The sequence below is a fragment of the Stegodyphus dumicola genome, chromosome 8 (assembly GCF_044657685.1).
Source record: "Stegodyphus dumicola isolate Sdum_Otavi_A_Nest chromosome 8, ASM4465768v1".
NCBI classification, from domain to species: Eukaryota; Metazoa; Arthropoda; class Arachnida; order Araneae; family Eresidae; genus Stegodyphus; species Stegodyphus dumicola.
The window spans coordinates 89169193-89194661 of NC_140775.1; the positions used below are offsets into that span (position 1 = coordinate 89169193).

Consider the following 25469-nt stretch of genomic DNA (forward strand, 5'->3'; position numbering starts at 1 on the left):
ATCTCAAGTTGTGAGATTTATAATGTCGTAATATTCTGAAAAGTCATGCAAGTTTCATGAAAAACTTAAAAGCTGTATAATTTACATCCATACATAAAAGCAAGAATTATGCATACATAAATTCTACAGTTTTACTGTGTAGAGAAAATCACAACAGCATTATCAAAGCAGCCCTATCAACAGTTTCATCACAAAACAACTACATTGCAGAGCATGTTTCCAAAGTATCTCAATTTTTTTTAAGTCCATACTGATTCCACTAAAAATGTATTGTTTACAAGATAAATAGCTCTCACACGCTTTGCCACTTCGTAAAATTTTTAAAGATTTTATTTTTATTTCTGTTATTGGTTTTCATATATCTGACAGGCTGCATACTTTTGTAGCCAACAATTTATTTACATTATAGAATTTATTAATCAATTCTCTTAGAATAGTTTAAGTTTTCAACTATTCATAAATTGTGATTGTAATCACCAGCAATTCAAAAATGCTCAGTAACAAAATACAGTAGCATTTTCAAAACCACTCAGATTTACATTTATATCAATTTATGAATTTTAAAGTACTAACTATATTTTTGCGGCATTTTTAATCACTTACTTAGAGAAATATCAGCACACTCTGGTTTGTCAGCAGATACTGAATTATGATTTTCCTTTGTAATAATCAAGTGCTATTGTTATTCGTATTATGTTACTATGTTCTCTATCTGTCATATATTTGACTGCATATTCCATGCTGAAACTTTTAGTTCTTTTGCACATATTCTTGTGATATGTCCTAATAAACACATATGTTGATGTTATGTAAAATGATGTTGCTAACTGTACTGTATATGTACCATCAACTGGAGAACTTCACACTGATAAATTAGTAGTGAAATACTGCGATAGATTATGCAGATCAAAAACTAATTAATAAATTAATTGTGTAACTAGTAAGGATGAAGTAGTGACAAGATTAAGAACATTTTATTTTATACACTGTTTTTAATTCATCTTGTCATATTTTAATTGGGTAAAGTGCAGAATCGCCCACTTATTGTTTGGCGCTTTTTACAAGAGTAAGAAGAATTGCATTTTTGTCAATTTTCTTTGACTTTTTAAGTGAAAATAGGTCGATGTGTATATGGATAAAGTCGAGTGAGTGCGCAACGCCATTTTTGTGCAATTCTGGGATTTTTTTAAGTGAAAATAGGCCAATGTGTACATGGATACCGAGTATGTGCAATTCTTAAAAACGCGCCAAGCAGTGGGTGATTCTGCACTTTCCCCTTTTAATTTATAAAATATTTAGAGATTATTTTATAACCTTATTTTGGCACTGATTTTAAATAGATATAGATCCCTTTAGCATAATTTTTTCCTCTTGAAGGAGAAGCGCCTGTGTCCACTTGCTCTAAAAACTGATAGTTTTATTTAAAATCTACACAAATAAAGTTGCCTAATTTTAAGTTATAGATTGGCATATTTTTCTTCCTATTTGACAGTTACTAATACTAGTGTTCCAGCTAAACAGTTTTAAAACATATTCCCCAAAGTTGTATAATAATGCAAGAAATTTATTCTTAGAGACAAATTTTCATCAGACATTTTTCATAACATGAACGTATCTGGCCTATGTCTAATGTAAAAAAAAAAAAAAAAAAAAAAAAAAAAAAAAAAAAAAAAAAAGTGACATATTATTATCATCAGAAGATATTATTATCAGAAGATAATTAATAAAATGTGTACAGCTCATTAAAATTTTAAGGCATTGATTAAATTTCTTTATTTCATTTAAGTAGTTTTAAAATGACATATAATAAATTTTAAGCCTCATTGACATATAATAAAATATGCGTCTATCATTATGATGCTAAATTTACGATTGAAGGTTGCCAGTTCTTTAATAAAGATTTTAACAATTTTTGATATCTTAACAAGTCTAATTTTTTTTTTTAATGAAGCCCTGAATTACGTGCATAAATAATTTTAATTATGTAGCAGTACGTCACTGTATATGTTTTTATCATTTACAAAATGTTAACTTCATATTTAAAGTAGTTGAAAGTGGGAAGAGAAATATTACTTTGAAATATTTGGCGGTTTATCAGGCTAAAAGCAAGACGCTAAGGAAATTATTCACTCACACACACACACACACACACACACACACAAAAAAAAAAAAAAAAAAAAAAAAAAAAATTATTCTTTAGCTTGATAAATGAATTTGCAAAAATAGTAGTTTGTTCTCAATTTTGGGCTATTCAAATTACAAATGTTTATCGCAGAAAATGTAAATGTAATTTTCTAATATCTTACGTTCATATGCATTAAATGTCATTTCAACGGAGTTAAGAATGTATGTATGCATGTTGATCTTTTATGTGATTTCTCAAAATTCTACATGAAAAATTGCAGACATTAATGGGACATTTCAAATTTCCTTCAACCACAACAGGTACTTTATGTACTTTCCGAATGTGTTCATACAAAATCTTTTCTTTTTGTACTTCTTTCAGCAGTGGTGGTGTATTTAATTATGGCAAAGCACACTAGGGCTATCTGCCTAAGGGGAGGGATGCCTTCGTGGAGGACTTTCTAAGGGAAACTGGCTCGTATACACGTTACACATGGGAAAAACCACGAAAACACCCATGCAGCCAGCCCGTTCGCGGGATTCGAACCTCCTTCTTTCAGCAGTACATACATTCAAATACTGCTATCTCTTGACATTCCATTATGAACTTTCCTAAAAAGTTATGTACCACAATAGAGACTAAAAAATTTGTCATCACAAATATTAAAAAACTAATAGAAAAAAATGGTAGCATATAATATTAAAATATTTAATGTTTGACTGAAACTATCGCGAAACATTTTTCAAGAGCGTGAACACAGGAAATTTTAGCTAAATTTATCTATTCTCAAAATTCAATATATTAAAAATAAATAGATTACAAAAAGTTAGTCTCAAAAACAAGTACTTTACAATAATTTGCAATAACATGTTTATTTACAAGCAAACAATACCTAAATCACCAATTAAAATATTTTCTCAAAAAACACTTTTAGCCCACCCCCAAAAAATATCACTGCGCAGTTCAGCAAAGAAGCAGTCGAAAATGGCTGACAATCCTTTGGTGTAAAGCTAAAACAATACGCCACTTTTGACGTCACACGTGACGTATATTTTCGACCAATCAAATTTTCCTGCCGAGTTGAAATTTAGTCGCCCCCCAAGAGCGCCAAGACCATAAATCACGTGGTATATGTTGGGGTCCGGCTAGAAGACGAATTCCCTGTGGAATAAGCTGTTTACCTGTTATATGAAGTCGTTGGTAATGTGCGATCCCTATATAACTTTATACGCCTTCCAACAAATTCGAGAAAAAATTTTCAACGAATTCGGAAAACTGTTAAGTCCGCAGATATCATCAATTCTTAGTTCAATTCAAAGTTCAGCTCTACCACTGTGCGAGCTGACTGACTGACTTACTAATAAACCTATCGCCAGAGTACCACTGAGGCTCAATCAAATTTATGCCAATGGGGGCAATAACATAATACTATCTTCATATAATGTCCGCCGTAAGGATTAGCAAGGACGGATAAAGGACAGGAAGTCCAGCAACGCAAGAGCTCACTAGTAAGTAAAAAGGCTCAGTTTAGGCGTGACTGAGTGGGAGTCATAATACTAGACGAGTAACAATTGTGAAGAAAAAACATTGAGTAGATCAAATGCATACAAATACAAATTAAATGAAGTAAAATGTAATAAAGATACGAGATATATACACACTATTTACATTATTTACAATGTGGGCACTAGGTGGGAAAGTTCACTTTCCAGATAAGGTGGGCCGCAAATTGGAGTCCTTATCCAAGATTTCATAGGTAAAGATGTCCAAATTACTCATACAGTCACAGTTCAGCGCTTTCGTGAAGATTTTTCTATTTATTTTCCAGAGGTGATCTTCTAGAAAGTCCAGTTTCAAGTCACAATGTAGGGTAGCATTGCTCACATGAGCATGAGTGATAAGTCTTAAGACTTTATTCTGCATTATCTGAAGTCTTTTCATATCCTCCTTGTTAGCCGTGCTCCAGGCCGGCGACGCGTAAATCATTAAAGGCGTAATTGCCGTGATATATACTAACCACTTTTTCCTGAGGTCTAAGATGGAATAATTACCCAAAATAAGGGTGAGACTATTAACAACTGTGAAAACGTTTCTTCTAACTTCTGTGACATAGTCTCTCCATTTTAATCTTTCATTTAACATCACTCCCAAGTACTTCGCCTTACTGACTCTGGGAATCTCTTCAGAGAATAAGTAAAGCTTGCTATTAATTCTCGAACGGGTATTCTTCCTTCTTATTATTAATAATTGCGACTTGCTTGCATTCATGGCAATTCGCCACTTCGTGCACCATTTTTCAACATCTGGCAGGAACTCCTGTAACTTTTTGATCGCATGGTGTGCGTTTGTGAACTTTACGGCTAATACCGTATCGTTCGCATAGCACCCAAGAAAGTGATTTCTATCGATGTGAGCTCTGGGAAAGTCGTGAACATAAAATAAAAAATAATTCTCCTTAAGAAATATAAAGCTTATAAAAATCTAGAAAACGAAATAATTTCATAGAATATTTTCTACCTCTTTGCTTAAAAACTGCACATTTTAAATGTGTTTAAATGCAATACATATTGTTACAAAATGCCCAACTTCTCCGGAAAGCGGTTTTAGGGTTGCCAGAAAGTTGCAAGGAAAGGCAGAGTTGTCAGATTTTGTGCGAAATCGCCCATTTGGTGACAAAATTGGCAATATGCCATAGAGGAAGCGAGAACATTCTAGAACGAATTCTTATCGGTTTTCCCGAGAATGTTTTCGAAGGCAAGTCAAAAGCCATATATACCCTGCTTGTACGCAGAGTATGTTGAGTTCAGTAGTAGTGTCTTGAGATTAGCCCGAGAGCGATCGGCGAGTCGGGAGCCGAACTTTGGTACTTTGCCGTGAAGGTGTCTTCACCGTTATAGCTTGAAGGCTGTGTTGCTGATTGTTTCAAAGTGTTTGTCGAAGTTTTTTGACAACTGTAACGCGTCTTTGGAACTGTCCTGCGTAATACTGACAAATAAATTATGTTTTGAATATTCATCAAGTGTGTCATAATACAAAAAGAAAATAACGAGCTAATATTTACTGTACTGCATCTGTATCATATGCTTACGGTTCTAAAATAACAAATGCATAGATTATAAAAGAACACAGACATTATTTAAAACTTTTATTTATATACGGTTCTAAAATAACAAATGCATAGATTATAAAAAGAACACAGACATTATTTAAAACTTTTATTTATATACAAAATAAACATTTGCTCAAATTCCATACAAAATAGAATCTGCATATCTACAAAGCATACAAGCACCATGACTGTCCTAACACTTTAAAAATTATTCATTTAAATTTCAACAAAATTTAGTAATGGAAGACAAAATATAACTTGAATTTCAAATTAAGCAGACTCATATAATAAACAATTAAAAAATTAGTTATCTTGATCTATACAGAATTAAACATAACGGAACTTTTCATACGTACAAGTAATTATTGAATAAAGTTATACAATTGCGATAAGTGAATAACATATTTACTCATATCATAATTAAATGAATATTTTAGCTAAAATATTGAGTGGTCATGAAATTTTAATGACAAATTTTAGTTTGCTTACTCAAATACAAATTCCAATTTTAATTAAAACTTAATACTGCAAGTGCAAGTAAGTATTAGCACAATTACCTTACTAGAAGTCGATAACTTTCCAGAATGCATCAAGCTTCGGTATCAATATGCAAAACAGGTTTCAGTTTTAACAAGCAATATTGCAATTTTCATATGTGTTTTTTTGTTGCCTTCCAAATTTGACAGTTTTTATAGACAAGCTGTTATATTTTTTTATTTATTATCAATTTAAAAATACAAAGGATTTGTCAGCAGTGAAAAAATACTACAGTAAAATTTTTGAAGGAAAACAATAGTTTGCCACAGATTTGCTAAATGGAACAACTGCTTTGAATCTATGCAATTCTAAGAAGTCATTGTAAAATTTCCATAGGTGTAATTTATTAATTATTAAAAAATAACAACTCACTTTTAAATAGATTTATTGATTAATTTTTGGTGTTAACCATAATTAAAAACTCTGAATATGAGACAGTTTTTCTTAGAAAGTCCTGAGGCATCCCTTCCCTTAAGCAGATAGTCTTTGTGTGTTTTGCTATATTCCAACCTTATTAAAATATAAAGCATATATACACCTAATATTTTTTTTGCAATTCATCATTCGATCTTTTCCTGGATAAAGTGTCAAACTGCACTAAGGAGGTTACACAAATATTAAGTACCAATTTATGACAACACTAGTGCTTTGGATAATGCAAGGATGATACCATTCTTACAGATTTACAAACTATAAATAAGCTTGAAAAAATACAAAATGAAGGTCTTAAGCACATAAAAATACACATACCTGTCATTCAGTTTTTGGTACTAATATTTATACAGTTAAACATTTATAATGATTTATGGGAATCATTTTCTTTAGTTATTTGTCTGAGAGGATACCTTTATTTGGGATTACGGAGTGTATAAGCAGATAATAAAGCATGAGAATAATTACACAAATACCTTAAGGAAATTCCGGATAAAAGCAAGTGGTTTTTTTTAAATGTTAAAATGCAGTTATTTTCCATCGAACTTCACTCTACATTTTTTTAAAGAAATATCTGAGATCTGTAAGTCTATTTAATTAAAAATAAAAATGAAAAATAATAATTAATGATTTGTCCAACAGGAATTGTTTGCATGCTTATTATTATTATTTTATTCATTACATTTTGATTAATTTTGTAAGCATTCCACTGTTGACTGCAGCCTGAATTTTTCTCAACTTTTCAGATTAAGCACTAAAGATTATTAAACTTCTGACACAGAATCTAATTTTTTTTTTTAACTGAGTATAATTATTTAGTCACCTTACTAGTTAATGAACAAGAAACAAATAAAAAAGAAACAAATCTACAACTAAAATTATGATGCCTTAGCATTCTAATGATTCCACATACATATATTTTAAACATTAAAAATGAATACTCCCCCATGAAAACAAACTCATTTAATTGCTTTCAAATGAGTAATAATCAGCTTAGAGTCTATTTTTTTAAATCTATCAACAGCAAACCTACAACAGCTACCCATTTTCTAATAAATATCACCATTTTATCATAAATATCAGCGCAAATTTTCTTTTAAATTTCATTACGAAAATTAGATTTATTATGTCGGTGTGATTATTTATTTTACATACAACTTCACACTAAACAGTTACATTAAAATACATTAACCATAAAATAATGCAACACGAAATGCAGCTGGAGTACATTTTAAAATATAAATATGAAGTTTTAAAAACAGTTTAATACAAGTGGAAAAAATAATAATAAACAAATTTTTAAAGCATACAAAAAAAAAAAAAAAAAAAAAATCTATGCTTTTCATTAAGATAAAATTTCATATTACATTTCCTAAAATCTTCATCTACTTTAAATAAACATGGTCAAAATATAACATCAGACCTTTTTATTTTTTTTAATAAGAAGTTATAAATTTGCTTCGATATAATAATTTGAAATCCCATAAAATATCATTCTGAGATTCATGATGTGGCATAACAGTAATACATTTATAATGTAAATATGTCTTCATTCATCCACAGGAAGGTTGGTAATATGTTGATTTACATGCAAGATAATAAAATTTATAGCTTCAGTTCTTTTATCAATTACAGTACTGACTATTGCATCAGCATGTTCATAATCATGCATTAATACAGAAATTATATATAGATATTTCAATAATGAGTAGAATATATGTATATATTATAGATATTAAGTGATGATTGTCATATCCAACAACATATTTCAAGCAACTTAATACTACATTATTTTTTACTTATATGTGTGTACTTATGTAAAATGCATAAATAAATGTAAGTCTCCTGATTACATTAAAAAAATTAGCCATTAAATGAACATAATTATATTCTATTATTCAGATGTTTTTATATTCTAAAAAATTGATGTTCATATTAATGGAAAGTAAAAATATTCATTCCAACTTAACCCCAGGGACGTCAAATTTGACATTTCACCCCACTCTTTCAGCCTGGAAAATGAGGGAAAAAGACATGGCCACTAAAGTGGACAACCCCGTCCTTTCAAACAGAGGACTCTATGGCCCCTATAATGGCCATCCCGTTCTCAAATGGTTAACCAATCCTTCAGCACAAACTAAAAATGAGGTAAAAAATCACAAATTTTGAAGTGAAATATCTCAGTCATACAGAAGTCTAACAGCTTTATTTTTTTTAAATGATTATAGCATTTTCCTAAACATAAGTTTAGGAATTGGGAGAGCATATAAAAAGTTAGATTTTGTAATGTTTACAAAACAGATTTCTTTATATTTAAAAATGCTACAACATGAATTGTTTTAACTTAAGCATTTTGTTTTAATTGGAAGCATATGTCTAAACAGTTGCAATAATAAAGGTCAGATAAGGACTTTTATAGGTACAATGTTTATCACACTTTTGGAATATAATTATGAGTATTTTCACTAGTCTTTCAATGAATTCAGTTGGCATTCACTGTATATCATAGGCACATTTGCATCTACATATCATCTGTATTAACACTGCAATTCCTCTTAATATGACAAAACAAAAAATTACTAACAATATTAAAAATATACACACAATCAGTTTAAATTTAAATATATAGACTATGAAAGAAAAAAGTTGGAATTTAAAACTGTAAACATCACTTAGATTATTTCTTAAAATGCAATATACCTTAAAAATGCAATGCAAGAATTCTGATAAAATTTCTATATATTTTTACAGTGTAAAACAGTTATATTGTTATTTTAGAAAACTGAGAAAATTATCACAGAAATTTGAAGTTTCTCTCAATATATATTCTACGAAAATATCTTACCACTTATTAATATACTACTGAATGGCTACCTCAAGACACAAGTTAAAAGAAATATGTGAATGAAGCATAAATAAAATATATAAACTAATTGAGGATAGTTTCTACTCTTCACCATTCTGCACACATAATTCCTGAAATAAAGAACAAAAACATGTATTTACACAACAATGTATCACAAAATAGTATCAAATGGATGATCAGATTTCATTTCAAGACATGTAGTTCTGTGCTTTCTGATCATCTGCACTCCCACTGAAATGTTGTCAAAAAGCATTGCACTTTATTGGCAAAATGTATTTATATAGCAACCTATGCGCATAGCACATATGTGTCTGAGTATATGTGATTTGAATTTGTGAAATTCAATTACCATTTTTCTAATTAGTACTGAACAGTATTTTATGAAAATGCAATGTGAAAAATTGCAAGCACAATGATGTAATTCAGGTCAGAAACTATCTTGTTTACAACAGCGCTTTATTTATTGTTGGATAGAGAAACATAAACCGAAGAAATTGTGGGAAGAAGCACTGGGACTACTTCCAAACATAAGTATTGCTGCTGTGTAAGTATCTCAGAGAGGCATGCAAATCTTCTGTGGAAAAGAAAATTGTAAAAAATACACGGCATTAGATGCATTGCTGAAATAGATGTAAGGTACTCAAACATACATTTCTCTCCAAAATCCGCAACAAATTTGTGATTTTTCAATGGAGGTACAAAGAATCAGAACATAAATATATATATTTAAAAAAAAAAAAAATCTTTCCTTTCATCTGCGGTTTACAGTATTCCAAAAGAAATTTTAAAGAAATTAGAGTTTTTCCAATGACAATTATTTTTGTTGTAACTAGATTAATTATATAACCATGTGTTTATAGGATATTGAAATGGAAAATACATAATATAAACTTTTTCGTAGAGAAAATTATGAGGTATCCCTTCTGTTTCGGCCACTAGATCTTTTCCCTATCTGTGAGAGAGTATTTCACATTATGCAGCTTGCATTTTTAATTCTTTTTTGTACCCACTAACTGTGACTCTCTCACTTTGCTTTGCTTGTGATGTTCAGCTGCTGAATAAAAAGATAAAAGTTTACAGTCCACAATGTTGTATTCTTAATATTTACTAATTTAAATTTAAGATACCACAATGAAACATATTTCAGTCCTTCCCATTGCTGGATTTTCAAGAAAAAGGTGCTCTTATTAATAGATATTCTACGTCTTTAGAATGTTGCTGATAATTTTTTCTATTGTTCCTTTATTGTGATTGAAGTATTAGTAAAATTGAGAGTTTAGAATACTTTCACTATGTCAGATAAAGAATAGAAGAAAGTTTTGATAACGCAGTTAACAAAATTCATTGAGAAAATAGATTATAACAGCTTAGATAATGCTGAAGCAGAATTAATCACAGAAAAATGTAAAATTGTTAAAGAAGATTTCAAATCTATATTTAACGAAATTTATTTTTTTATGTTTAACAAATTGTGATAATGATAAAATAGACACTTTCATTGAGGAAGAACAGTTGATTTTATAGAAAATTGAGGAGGTTCAGTTGTTAAAAAAAAGGTCATAAATGGAAACAGTGACAAACCTGTTGTACAGGAATAACCAAAGTTACCAAAATCATCTTTATTCACATTCAGCAGAAATTTAACAGAATGGATAACTTTTAAAGATTTATCTAATGCTAGAGTATGAAACAATATAAATCTTTTTGGAGCTAAAAAATTACAAAATTTAAAAGGTTCTTTGAAAAATGATGCTTATTGCATTATTCAATCAATTCCCATAGCTGATCAAAATTTCAGTATTGCTTGGAATTTACGAGAATATTAAAAGAATACTTAACATTTCACAGATGCTAACAGAATCTGCATCTTTGATATTAAATTTAATGGTTAATGTAAACGAAATAAATCACTCGTTGGATATACTAGATCAAAAGATAGATAATTTTAGTGATACTTTGTTGATGTATATTATTTTGCAAAAACTTCATGTTTTAACAAAGGTATGGTGGGAGCGTCAATCAAAAAAAGACAAAATACCAAAATTCTATCAAGTCGATATAACTTGATAGAATTTTTGAAAAATTATGCTAGAACATTAGAGAACAGTAAACCTTTAATTAGTAAAATGCATAAACCAGATAAACTAATGTATAATAAGGTTACTTCTCTGATTACTAATTATATTTGCTTATTTTGTAAAGAAGATAGTTTTTTAGAAAACTATTCTAATTTTTTTAAACTTGCCAGTACAAAAAAGAATATAGAGTTTGTTAAGACTAATAAACTTTGTTTTAATTGCTTGTCTAATGTTCATTAAGTTAAAATGTTTGCAAATTCTTGTAAATATTGTTTTAACATCATCATAGCATTTTGCACCTAGAAAATTATTTCAAACCAAAAAATGCATCTAATTTCCCTTTATCGCAAGTATTTGCTTCGAAATTGGAGTGAGGTTTCTCCAACTGTTTGTGTGAACAACTATAAAAATAAGCGTTTTGGAGCTCATGCTAATGGTAAACACAGTCATGTACTTTTGTGCACCGCTAAAATTAAGGTTAAAAATTCAAAAAATGATTTCATAAATTGTAGATGTTTGCTAGATTCAGGTAGTAAAAAACTGTTCATTTGTTGGGAAACAGCTATCAATTTAGGATTGAGCATAAAAGATCCGAAGATATTCAGTACAGCAACCATTGCAGAAGTCAACTTGTTTTTTACACCTCATTTCAATACTAGCTATAGAATTTCTACATCGGCTTACAAAATGGACAAAATTACAAGAGACATTCCAAATGTAAAATTATCTTTGAATTTATATAAATGTTTCCACGATTTACTTTAGCAGATCCTATATTTCATGAATCGGGAGAACCTGATATTTTGCTAGGAGTTAACGTGTTCTTTATCTTGATCAATGGAGAAGTAATTAAAAGGGATGAAAATCTTCCATTTGCATTTTGTTCTACATTAAGATGGGTTACTGCTAGAACTACAAATTTTGAATCTCCAAACTGTGAGCAAGTTTAAGTCAATATGCTAAACCTACACACTGAGGAGTTAGTTTGGGATATGGAACAAATTCCCACATCAAAAACTTTAACTAAAGAAGAAAGACCATGTGATGCCCATTTCATAGAAAATTACATTCATAATGAAAATGGTTGCTACTGATTAAACCAGGCCTAAAAGGAATGTAGTAGGTAATTCCAGACCATCACCATTTTGTATCAGCAGACCAGACCATCAGCATTTCGTAAGTATATCAACAATATACAGACTTCATATATGAATATTTGTCACTTGGACACATGGAAGCATCACTCGATGATAATCTAGATAAAGTAAATGAGCATTTTTATATACCTCATGACAACATACTAAAAGAATCGGGTCCTACAAAACTACATCTAGGATATTGTTTAATGACATACTTATGAATGGTACCAAGGTACAAGATGAATTAATTACTATTCTTTTGAGGTTTAGATGCTACCCCATAGCCATTACTAGTGACTTACTGAAAATGTAACACAAGTTGAAATTTATGATAAAGATCGCGATTACAAAAAAATATTGTGGAGAGATGATCCATTGAAGCCATTAAAACTTACAAGTTGTCCACAGTTACGTACGACACTACTTTAGCTTCATACTTGACTACTTGCATACTCAAACAACTAAGGCTAAATAGGGGCTAAATTCCCAAAGGCAGTTAATAATTCATCATTTTTACATTGATGATGTCTTACTTGGTTCAAATACAGTAGATAATACAGCAGGTTTAATTTCACAACTAAATGAACTTTTATTTTTAAGGGTCGTTTTCATATTCATAAATAATATGCAAATATTGCTTGATTTTAGAAACTCCACTGAAAGCTGAGAACGCTAATTCTTCACGTAGAGTTGTTGATACAAAAATTATTATGCTTGGAGTAGTATCCCATGCAAGATGACTTTACTTGTTACTTTGAAAATTTTGAGTAACAGTGGGTATTCTACTAGATGATTTTTGTCTTCTATTTAAAAAATCTTCAGTCATCTTGGTTGGTTAGCACCTTTCATAGTTACTTCAAAAATCTTGCTTCAAGATATGTGGAAATTACAAATCTGGTAGGATGATCCCTTACAAGGTGAAATCAATCGAAGATGGAAGATATCACAAATCTTGAATGCATTAGCCTTCCTAGAAGAGTATCTTTGCCCAAAGCTACAAATGTAAAACTTTATTGCTTCTGTGATGCATCAGAGATAGGTTATGCCACAGTGATTTATTTAAAGTCTTCAAATAATTCTTCAGTTTTGGTGCAGCTACTAACGTTAAAGACTTGGGTAGCTCCTCTAAAAGTAATTTCTGTTCCTCATTTAGAACTCTACTTTGTCATTTTATTAGTGCATTTGGTTCAACCTATACAGAGTTGTTTACAAATTCATGTTGATGATATTTATGCATGGAGTGATTCAATAATTGTTTTGCCATGGATACAACTAGAATCCACACGCTGGCAAACCTTCATGGCTAACTGTGTTTCAGAAATTTTATCAGTTCTACAATCATCATATTGAAATCACATAAGAGGAAATGAAAATCCTGCTGACAGTGCATCAAGAGGTCTTTTACCTTCAGAACTCTCTGCTTATGATTCATGGTGAACAGGACCTCAATGGCTCAGTTCAAATAATATTCCATTCTCTATCAATTTACTGCTTTCAGAAAAGTCCTTAAATGAAGTTCCTACTTTCAGTCCTTAAAAGAACAATGCAAAATGTTTGTTGTTCGATTTGAACAATTGCTTTGCTAATTCCAGTCCTTAATGAAGTTTTATCATTCTTGAAACTTAAAAGAATCATCACATGGTGTTTTCGTTTTGCGAATAATTCAGCAAAATCTACACCAACAAAGATTAAAGATTACCTTAAAACTGAAGAATTGCAATAGACTAGAAATGCAACTATTAGAATAGTTCACAAGCATGAGATTTTAAATGAATTTTATCTTTTGAAGAAGAATAAATCATTATATTCAAAAAGCAAGTCTTTGAACCCCTCTATTGATAAGAATGGAATTGCATGTTTTGGAGTAAGAATAAGACAAGCCAACATCATACAAGACAGAAAATATCCTATTTTGTTTCCCCCAAAAAATCACATAATGCAAATTATAGTGAATTATTTTCATGAATCTCATCTTAATGCTGGACCCCTACTATGGCTATTAGTGATTAAAAGAGAATATTTTATAATCTATGCTAGGTCAGTTATAAGACAGAGATTTGGAAATGTGTGAAATGTCATCATGCACATGCTAAAACATCTACCTAGATAATATCAGTAGATAATATTGTGTGTACAGCAAAGCTTGAAACTGCTAATGGATTTTTCAAAAGGCCAATTCGGAAACTTTGTGTTTTGCTTATCAGGGCTAAATTATTTTCACAAAACATATTTTGATATTTTAAAGAACGTACAAAATTATAATTAAGTTCCTGAATTGTATCAAGGCTTCTGAACATCTGTTTTGAGAACAATTTTATTTCATTTTCATATTGTTTCTTGTGAATAATTTAATGCCCTTTTTTGCATATTTAATATTGTTATGATAATCTCATTTGTAAAAGGTATTTAGATTTGAAATGATGTTCCCACGCTGGCCGGAATGTTTCGCCCACCAGATCCATCTGCCTGTCGTAAGAGAATATTTCAAATTTTCGGTTTTCATTTCTATATATTTGCTGTATCTTCTAAAAGTGACTCTTTTGCTTTGCTTGTGATGTTCAACCACTGAATAAAAGATAAAGTTTACAGTCAACAATGTTGTATTCTTAATATTTATTAATTTAAATTTTAAGATACTGTGACAACCCCTTTTTTTCTTTTTCTCTATTTTTAGGTCAACAAAGTTTAAAAAGAATGAATACTGAAGCTTCATTCCTGGCATTAACTGGTTTTTATTTCAGCTTTGCTGCTTTTTGGGACTGGATTTCTAAGAGATTTCCCTTTTATTGGTGTATATACCGTGGACAAATAAATAAACTTATAAAGAGAAGAAATATACCATGTAAAAAAAAAAAAAAAAAAAAAAAAAAAAAAACATGCAAAATGTAGGATTAAACATTAAAAACAACCTAGCTCACAAATGTGCCAAAAATAAAATAAAAAAGAGCCTTTCTTTATTAAAAAAGTGCATTATCTAGCATTAAATCATAAAATAGATTTGAAGTTTCATAAACAGAATTGTTTGATTATGTAATTTTTATAAAAGTTACATATGCTGAAAATTTTCCCATCACTTTCCATTTCATTTTTAGGGACTCCATTTTCTTCTTTCCATTAGTTCTAATTTTTTAGCATTTAAGGTAATACTCTGGCTAACTAATGTGACTAATAAAACTGATGATGAAAATCACAATAAATAAAATATTAAAAAAGCTTGATTTAACAAAATGTGCATCTTGCTATAGTCCCACAAAATCATTTATTAATGCCCTAGAGATTACCCATTTTCTCAACCATATGAACTTCAATGGATAGCGTGTTATGGATTCTGTATATATGTAACTAACTTTAGTGAAATTATAGTATTTTTTGTATAATGTAAAATGAAATGCTTAAAAAAGAGGATACTCTGCTGAAAAAGTAAAATTACAAGGGCAGGTCTATTTAACATTGAAGTAAATGGCTATCTCGCTAAATTGATGAAATAACTCCAACCTGGTGACAGTTTTCGTAACTAATTTTTGTCATCAAACATGGTTACATTTTGGTCCAATCCCTGTATAATTGTATCAAGCCCTCATATGCCTACCAGTAATTTTGAGAAATGGAAGGTACTAGAGATTTCTTGGCAGCTGGGGGGGAACTACATAAGATGGAGAGAGCATGAGTTTTTCAGTTGCTAGTTCAGAGGGACTTCAGAGAATTGATATATCCGCGAGAACCTCGACTTTTAGATGCGCTTTGCATTGTTTTATGTTTAACATTCTCAGTTTGTAGTGTAACTACTGAATGTGCTCTGCTATACTGAGAACAGCTGTACGAGTGCTTTCTAGGAAAGTTCCAGAACTGTGTCTCTTTTGGTAAAAATAAATTTTATCATGCTATGATCATTTTTAGGTGCATTCAATCTATTATGAACCCATATGCGCAAACAAGCAGATGAAGATTCAACTCTTTTTATTATTTCTTGTTGAATTCATTTACAAGCCATTAATTCCATAGCAACTGATGACTGATTGGATTAGATTGGTTTATTTAGGTTATGACAAAGCACAAAAGGGCTATCTGTTAAAGGAAATGGATGCTTTTGTGAAGAACTTTCTAAGAAAAATAATTGGCTAGAATTCATATTATACATGGGAGAAATTTGAAAACTCCCAAGCCACCAGCCTGTTTGTTGGAAGATAATGCTGAACAAGAAAAACCACTGAAAAGTCTTATTCACATCATGGGTTCAATTCTTGGGAACAAAACTATTTAGATACATTAATTTTTGTTCTAGCACAAAGCTGGTTTTCAAAAAAAGGGAAAGTTTTCAAGTATTTCTCTAGTGAAAGTTGAGACCTTGAAATCAAACTGAATATCAGTTTTCAACTTTTGGCACGAGACATGCAGTGAGGAAAAATTTATTTTTATTATTTATTTTTATTAAATTTATTTATTTTTATTAAAAAGAGTGCTCAAAAAAGGTGTCTGCAGAATTATTTTTACAAATATTGAGTCAATATTTCCACTTATTGTCTAAACAGTAAAAAAATATTATGAAAACAACTTCTACAACAGGACTCTGTAAGTATGAAAACCTAATACTTCATATAATCTCCAATGAGTAGAATACTCAATTAAATGTTCAATATATTTTAGTTAATTAAATAAAAAGTTCTATACCTTTGCTACATATTTCATAAAATTAAAATTCTTTATGACTTATTCACTTAGTAGATTACAGTACTTATTTGGAATGCACAGCATAAAGATTTCTTTAGGTTTTGAAAAGACCCCTTCATATTTTTTAAATGCTGCAAAGAAAATTTTTAAAAAATGTGTGAAATCAACTATTTTCAAGAAATTGTCATACAGACTGTAACATCATAACCGGGAGCTGGCATTCTGAGAAAAAACACATGAACATGTTTTTCTCAAAATTCTAAATATTTTAGTTCATATTATGCAATAAAATACAATAGCCCCTTGCTGTTCTTACTTTCTGAAATGTAGGCATTTCAAAAAGATTATACCAATGGCCACATTTCCTAATCTACTTGTCTCAGGATATAAATACGTTAGTATTACTGCATCAGATAATAATAATGCTTTCTCCCGTACAAGTTTTTATTTAAAAAAAAAAGCATATTTTGTACATGGGAATAAATGTAGTCATTTTCTATGACTTTAAGTTAAATACAACTGTGTGAGTATAAGTTGTATAAGTTAAATACATTTACATAAATAATAAGGCTGTAATTTATGATAATAATTTTGAAAATATTATTCATCACATAGTGAATTGCATTAGATGTACATAATTACTACAAAAACTTATTTTATGCTATTCCTCATTTAGTATATAAATGCTAATGGCATAAAAAATGCATGCACGTAATGATTTGGATTATTTCATGCAATATTTATTTTAAATTACTTATGGAAAATTTAAGGTTTCAAAAATAGTTAAGTTACCTGATTTTGATTTAAAACAAAATTCTTAGAATATGTGTAGAAGTTAATTTAAAATTTGTGTAAAGGGTCTGGCTAGAGGCTGAATTTTACTAAGGAAAAACCTGGAGAAACTTTAACCTTTTAGAAAATTTTCATGACCATAATTTATAAAAAAGAAGTAAAGAGTTTACATTTTATTTATAAAACTTACAATTCTCTCTGAGAACATTTGTCATCGTAATTTTCATTAATTTAAAATACTAAATGTTGATTTGAGTTTAACATTTAACATACTAATTCAGAAGTCAAACAACAAAAATCAGCATTATATTTCTTCTGTGTTTCCTTTTTTTTTTTTTTTTCCTGCTGCTCAACATTGTTGGTCCGAAAATCACACGTTCAATTTTTCTGCTGCCAAAATTATTCAAAAAGCATCCTCCATTGGAGAACTGGATTTTCTAGAGGCATTTCACATTCAAAAAAATCTTTCTGTTCTAGTCAACGATCCTAATTCCAATCCATCTTTGCCTTCGGCCTTTAAAGAAATTATGTTTTAGTTCTGGTTTCACCAACAAATGGCACCACTTGCTAACTCTCGTCCAGGCTTTCTTATCTTATATAATCATTATTTCCTATCTTGTTCATTTGCAGTTTTGCACCTGTGGATGGCGGTTTGATAAAACCATCGAAACTAACCCTGTGAAAATTTGGAAAATATAACGCTGATTTTTGTTGTTTGACTTCTGAATTAGTATTTGTTCGCCATGTTATTGTGTCTTAATTTAACATGCTGTCAATTCATTTTAAAATGAAATTCTCTAAATATCCAAACTGTTGGAACTATCTTATCTAAACTGTAGGACCTAATCTAATTTCTTCTATGCTATACTATGAGTGGAAAACTTCTAAAGCTGGTAAAAATTTGCATGAAGATGAATTATTTGATTGAAAAACAAAGAAAAATTTGTTGGATCTCTTCAGTTTTTAGAAAAAACTACAATGATTATTTAAACAATTGAATGTTGAATTTTCATTTTTTCTCTGGTATCTATGGCTGGTATCAGGCGCAAAGAACTTAAATATTTTCTTAAAATTAAATATATTTAAATATGTATGAAATTAATGTGCATTACAAAATTTCACTAATAACTAATCTAATAACTGTGAGGAAAACATAAAATATAAGGCAGTTGAAATGAAATACGTAATAAAGCATGAAATACTTCGGATTTTTATAGAAAACTCTGAAAGGAGAAATTAGAATTTTGAATAAAAAGAAAAGGGATTTAAAATGGTGTATTATTATTATTATTTTATTTTTATTTTTTTATGTTATTAGCTATAGAAATAATTTAATTATCCATCAAAAACACTAATGTAGTCAACAATCACTCCAGGTGCATTATTGAACTTTGTCCTAAACTAATTAACTCCTTTTCGTATATGGGAAAACATCGGACACATGGGAATAATGCAAAAATATTTCCTGAACTACCGCTCACTGGTAGATCTAAAGAATTAATTACAAAGAATTCTGATGCCCCATCTCTTCATTTTTACACCACTTGTTATCTGCTTATTCCAACTTGTTACCAGAAATTTAGAAATTACTTTCAAAATAAGCCTAAGCATCATATTGTCACTAGAGCAGAATCACTAATGGCTTTCATTATTAACATGAAAGCACTCATGTCATGGAGGAATCAAAAATGACAATATGCAGCATATTTTGTATTTGAATTTTTTACAACTGATACTTGAGCAATATGCAGATCCTGATGTGATGCTGCCTATCTAGAACTTGAGAAAAATGAAGCTGAAACAAAGCTTCAGGGCTTGAAACAAATGACGCTTAAGACGCCCTTGTGTAGAACCACACAAAACTCTGCTTTTGTTTGTGGTGATAGTGATAAGGAGAGTGCCTTGCGCCCCCACGTGTATGCCAATAAATACGGCAAACCTAGGTAGAAGTGCAGAGATAGAAGAGAGACCGGCTGTTCAAGGAGTGGCATACATATTTGAGGTCTTGAAATAAAGATAAATTTTTACTGTGTAACATGCCTGCTGAAAGTTTTTGATGAATACAGTGAGAACATTTAATGTAACATGGGCAAATAGAATCATGCCCGGGTCACCAATGTGGTAATATTTGTAAATCCTGCAGGATTCTAGTTGCTCATATTACATTAAATGTTCTCACTGTGTTCATCAAGAACTTTCAGCAGACATATTACACAGTAAAAATTTATCTTTATTTCAAGGCCTCAAATATGTATGCCACTCCTTGAACAGCCGGTCTCTCTTATCTCTCTGCACTTCTACCTAGGGTTGCCATATTTATCAACACACACGTGTGGGTGCAAGGCGAGCGTGCTCCTTATCACTATCATCATGGCAACTTTAGGTAGAAGTGCAGAGAGAGAAGAGAGACTGGCTGTTCAAGGAGTGGCATACATATTTGAGGTCTTGAAATAAAGATAAATTTTTACTGTGTAATATGTCTGCTGAAGGTTCTTGATGAATACAGTGAGCTTGATGTTTAATGTAATATGGGCAACTAGAATCCTGTGGGATCTACAATGCCACATGCTTTTATACAAACATTACATATATACACTTTTATAGAAGTAAAAATCCCAGTCTGTTTTTATTTCTTTCTACCTATAAAATTCAAACATACAGCACTGCAGAACATCTGAAAGGCCTTTTAAGACTTTTTAGACTACAGCCCCTAAGCAACATTTTCCTATTTATGCCATTGCTTTCTACAAATCAAACACACAATCAAAAGAATGAAGAAAATATCTGTCTAACCTTAGAAAATTACCAAAATATTTATGCATAATGCATAAATTTTGACAGTGTTACCTTGTAAATGCATTCATCATAGGGTACCTAATATCTCACGTGTATCACAAATAGCCTCCAAGATCACCACAGCATTGTTTACCACACAAGAAGGATATCTTTAATAATAAATGTAAAGCTAATTTTTTTAATCGGTAAGATGGTGAACTATGATAAAATTGAATCTGAATTTTATCCTGATCATGAACAATCAATAATAACTGCAAGAAAAACTTACAAATAAATTATTTTATCTAACAATAGCAAATGGTTTTGCTAAATGAAAAGAAAACAGCAGCAAATGTTTTCCTTACCATTTAACTTTGTCTTTTCTGGGAATATATCAAAAGATATTATATTCATGTTACTTTTGCTTACTTGATCTCAATTATGGCATTGTTGCTTTTGTAAAGAAAGTAATTGATAGACATTTAGCAGCAAGTATGGTAAGTATTTGATCATTATCTTGAAGATATTTGTATTACTAAAAGGAAGTCTACAACCTACCTAAGAAAATAACTGGATAGTTTTCCTTTCATGTATTTTTATTCCTTCTGTGTTCGCAAATTAAAAAAATAAAGCCATGTGAAATTAAATCAATAAATTTGCATAACTCTGCATTTCAGTATAGTATTTATTAAATACTTTTGAAAATAAGAAAGGGCCTTTTTTAATTTGAAATATTCTAATACATACATTTTAAAAACAAAAACACTTACTTTCTTCCCTTCAGCCAACGGCGAAACTTGTAAGAATGTGTCCTCATGCTACGACCTAAGAAATTTGTTTAAAAATTAAATTCATTTTCAATCACACTGTAAATTCCAATATTTACAAGAATAATTACTGTATTTATCAGAATATAAAATTTTTCTCCTTAAAATGCACACCTAAAAATTATATCCTATATGCATATCTTCATATATATATATATATATATGTGTGTGTGTGTGTGTATATATAAACTGAAAATAATTTATCATTTATTCCATAACTTTTATATTAAAAATAACATATTTGTAGAATTATTTTGCCTCAAAATACTGCAGTTTGACTATTCAATTAGTTTACTTGTAGAACAACTTCAACCACCAAACTAAAACAGTATGCGATGCAAGCTACCTTTTTTAACTTGAAACATTTCAGAAAGGCAGAAGAAACTTAAATTTGAAATTATCTTATGCTCAGGCCCATGTACCAGTTAAAAGTAAGCATCTGATAATAATTTTACAAATTTTTGATAATGTTACACGTTTCATTACAACTTTACATTTCAGAATCTATAAAGCTATAATTTAATATAACTTTATAGATTCTGAATACTGATGAAATTTGTAAGTTTCTATTACAGTAATAATAATGAAATTGATACAATCCTTAAAATATACTTGCAGGTGACCTAAATTGTGAAAAAGGAAAACAATTTAAATTTTCAAAGATAATGACACTTTTTGAGATTTCAAATACACATTTGCCAACATAGAGAACATACATTATACAGATTTAATACAGAAAAGACTCATGATTAAAAAAAATTCCAATGAGAAAATAAGGTATTTTTCATTCCATTTCTCTACATTTGATATACATACAATGACCAGGATTTCCAGATCTAAACTTCCCGATACCAAACGTAAAATCAGAAAAAAGAAACTTTGTAATTAATTCCAAGAAGGAGGGCAGCAGATGAATAGATATGCCTAATACACTATACTATAAGACAAGGTCTTAAGCTTTCCCAAATTACATTTAATATTACATTATTATAAAAATAAAAGAAAACATACTGGCACAAGAACAATTTCTCACCAAAGTGATTCAATTTTTATTAACTTTCTTGGCCCCATAAAATTCAAGATTTTAAAGCAATACAAAATTTACTCAAGAAATGAATTGCTCTTTAAAAAATTACTCATATAGCAAAAGTCTCGGTTTTCTTTGGAATTCTGATTCAGAAACCATCTTTTATAAACTTTGTTCTATTAATAAATACTTATTTGATTATTTAAATAGCATTCATACTCATTTCTTTAAATGTAATTTAAGTATTTTTAAGGGCTATCAATGAAAAAAATAAAGAACCTATCATCAAAAAGAAGTGAACAAATTAAAATAGTCATCTATACAACTACTTTCATTTTTGCAATAATACTTAAGCATAAAACAGAAGAATGTAGAAAGCATTATCATCAAACAAATTCTAATATTCAACATAAATCAATATAGCATGCATTATTATTAAACATTTATATTTAACATAAAGCAAATTTAATAAAAGGCCAGTTTAATAAAATTTAGAGTAAAAAGTGTTCTCTAAAAATTTTCAAGTATTTAAATTATGAATGTAATTTCTTGACATACTTATAGTTCACATTTATTATAGTCACATAGATTTTAAAGCAGTTTACAATTTTACAAAATCACTATTAGTCAATATTAAAATCTTTTATTTTAAAAAATAACTCATTCAAAATCAGAACAATTAATTTACCCCTGAGAGAGACCACAGAGGATTTTTCTAACCATCGTTTCCACCCCTAAAAATGAAAAATGGTTCCTGTCCTTCCTCCTACCTTCCAGAACCAATCCCACAAGGTCATATATCCAGTTTTACACTTCTAACTTTATTATGGTTTCATTTCAGTTAACCCTTTTTTTTTTTACTTTTAAAGTTGTCAGCTTTCTGCAGATGAACAGTTGAATACAATAATTTTTCTGGAAAAAATCACTTCAAATGCTGCAAAAAGAACCAAATTGGATGGTATAAACACCATAATTATTCAGCTCCCTCGTCTGAAACATCCTGCAAAAATAGGCTCTAGAGTGCAGCCCGAAGATACCTGGAATTTACTTTTTTATGAGGGAGTAATAAACTTAGTTGTGAAATGGACTAAGGTAAAAATCAACGAGTGCAGAATGAGATATTCTGATCCAAATAGGTATGAATTTATGGATACTAATGCATTAGAAATCAAAGCCTTCCTTGCACTTTTAATTTATTCTGCCAAATTCAAATCAAATCATGAAAATGTTGATTGTTTATTTGCTACTGATCGTACAGTATGAGAGGTATTTAGATGTGTTACTTCCTAAGTGAGATTTTTATTTTTGCTGAATTGCTTGCAGTTTGATATCTCTAAAACAAGAAATGACAGTATGGAAACCAACAAAGCAGCTCTAATATCGGAAAACTTTTATGCAATCATAAGAAATTTCCAACACCTGTATTCTATTGGAGAATTAGCATGTGTTGACGAGATGCTAGTGAAATTAAAAGAATGCAGCAAATATAAAATGTACATGCCCAGAAAAATATGGATTTAATATTATGTGAATTTGTGATGCAAGGAAAAATTATCTTTATAATGCATACTATATTTACTGTGGAAAAGATTTTGATAGAGATGGGCTTACTGAAGAAGAAAAAAAATGTAGTAAACCCACACAAGCAGTGCTCCGAATGACTGAACCTTTGAAACATACAAATAGAAACATTACTGAAGACAATTGGTTTTCCTCAATGGAATTAGTGAATTGCCTAAAAGACAGAGATCTTACATTTGTAGGTACATTAAAAAAGAATAAAAAGGAGATCCCAAAAGAATTTCAAGCGAATAAGGCAAGAGAAATATTTAGTTCTTTGCATGGATTTACAAATGAAATTATGCTTGTTTCTTATGTTCCCAAGAAAAGAAAAGCAGTAATTTTGATTTTATTGATGCACCATATTTGTGAAAATGGTGGTAATACTAGGAAACCAGAAATTATTGAATTATACAATTTGACAAAAGGAGGTGTTGATTAATTTAACAAGAAGTGCTCTATTTAATCAAACAATCGACAAAGTCAATGTTGGCCGTATCCTGATGCTACAAAACTGGAAAAAAAAAAAAAAAAAATTGTGATTTTATTAGCAAATCAACTAATTAAACCGTATTTGAAAGTTAGGATAACTTCCGCTTTTTTGGCAAGGGAACTGAAGACAACAATTAGAAGAATCTTTGGACAGAATGAAATTAAGGGAATGGATTTATCAAATTAAGAAGAAAAATTAGAAAAAAGAAAAACATGTAGTCTGTACCCAACTTGTAAGAAGAGAAAAACAGCATAAAATGCTTGGAATGTAAGGAAACAATATGTCTTCAGTGCTCTTAAAAAAATGTGTTTTGAATGTGTATCATCTTATGATTCATCTTTGTAAACAAAGGTATACTAATCTATTAATAATTTATAATTAAATTCACAGTTGTAGAATTATGGTTTAATTGACAGTAATACTTAATTAAATAATATATTTTCATGCATGTTTAATAATATCTTTATTCTTTAACAGCTTTGTTCCTTAAGAAAATAGTTATTTTTTATATGAATTAAACTGCGTAAAATTAAATGATTTATGTTTAAAATATATTGATTTAATGAATTAGAATTTCATAAATATGCATAAAGTATCTATAACATTCCTTAAAAATGCATAAAAGTATATATTTTTATGTGTTTCTTAAAAGCGGTCCATGAGCCTGTTCACAGTAATTATGCTGGAAAAAACTGTTACAGCAGTTAAAGGTTAAAGAATATTGCAGGAAACAGATAATTGCACATATAATTTATTACATTGGTTGAAAAAAATATTAAAATAATTATGTATTATAAGACACAAAATATCCATAACACTACAAAATACTGCTTTAATAAATAAATAAATATTCCCATTATGTTCTATTTTCTGCATCATCTTCTAAAGCTCTAATTTTGTTAATATCTTTAATAAAATTTCCTTCTGCTTTATGTTATAAATTTCTTCCTAACTAACATTTCTCTTCATACTTGAATCTTCAGATTTAGTTACAAATTTTGTTGTTTTAATAAACTGCATGTATTTAAAACAAGTTGCTAA

At 29.6% G+C, this 25469-nt stretch overlaps 1 protein-coding gene across 2 annotated transcripts in view; it reads right to left on the reverse strand.

Moving 5' to 3' along the window:
- Positions 1-5253: 5253 nt before the first annotated feature.
- The window catches only part of LOC118192388 (uncharacterized), a 166753-nt gene continuing 146537 nt past the window's right edge, over positions 5254-25469 (reverse strand). For both annotated transcript variants that reach the window (XM_085822103.1, XM_085822102.1), the window contains exons 18-19: positions 21292-21346; positions 5254-9179 (exon numbers count right to left, since the gene is read on the reverse strand). In XM_085822103.1, coding sequence (XP_085678229.1) covers positions 9074-9179; positions 21292-21346 — 161 coding nt within the window. In that variant the 3' untranslated portion in view covers positions 5254-9073. The remainder of the gene's footprint in view (positions 9180-21291; positions 21347-25469) is intronic.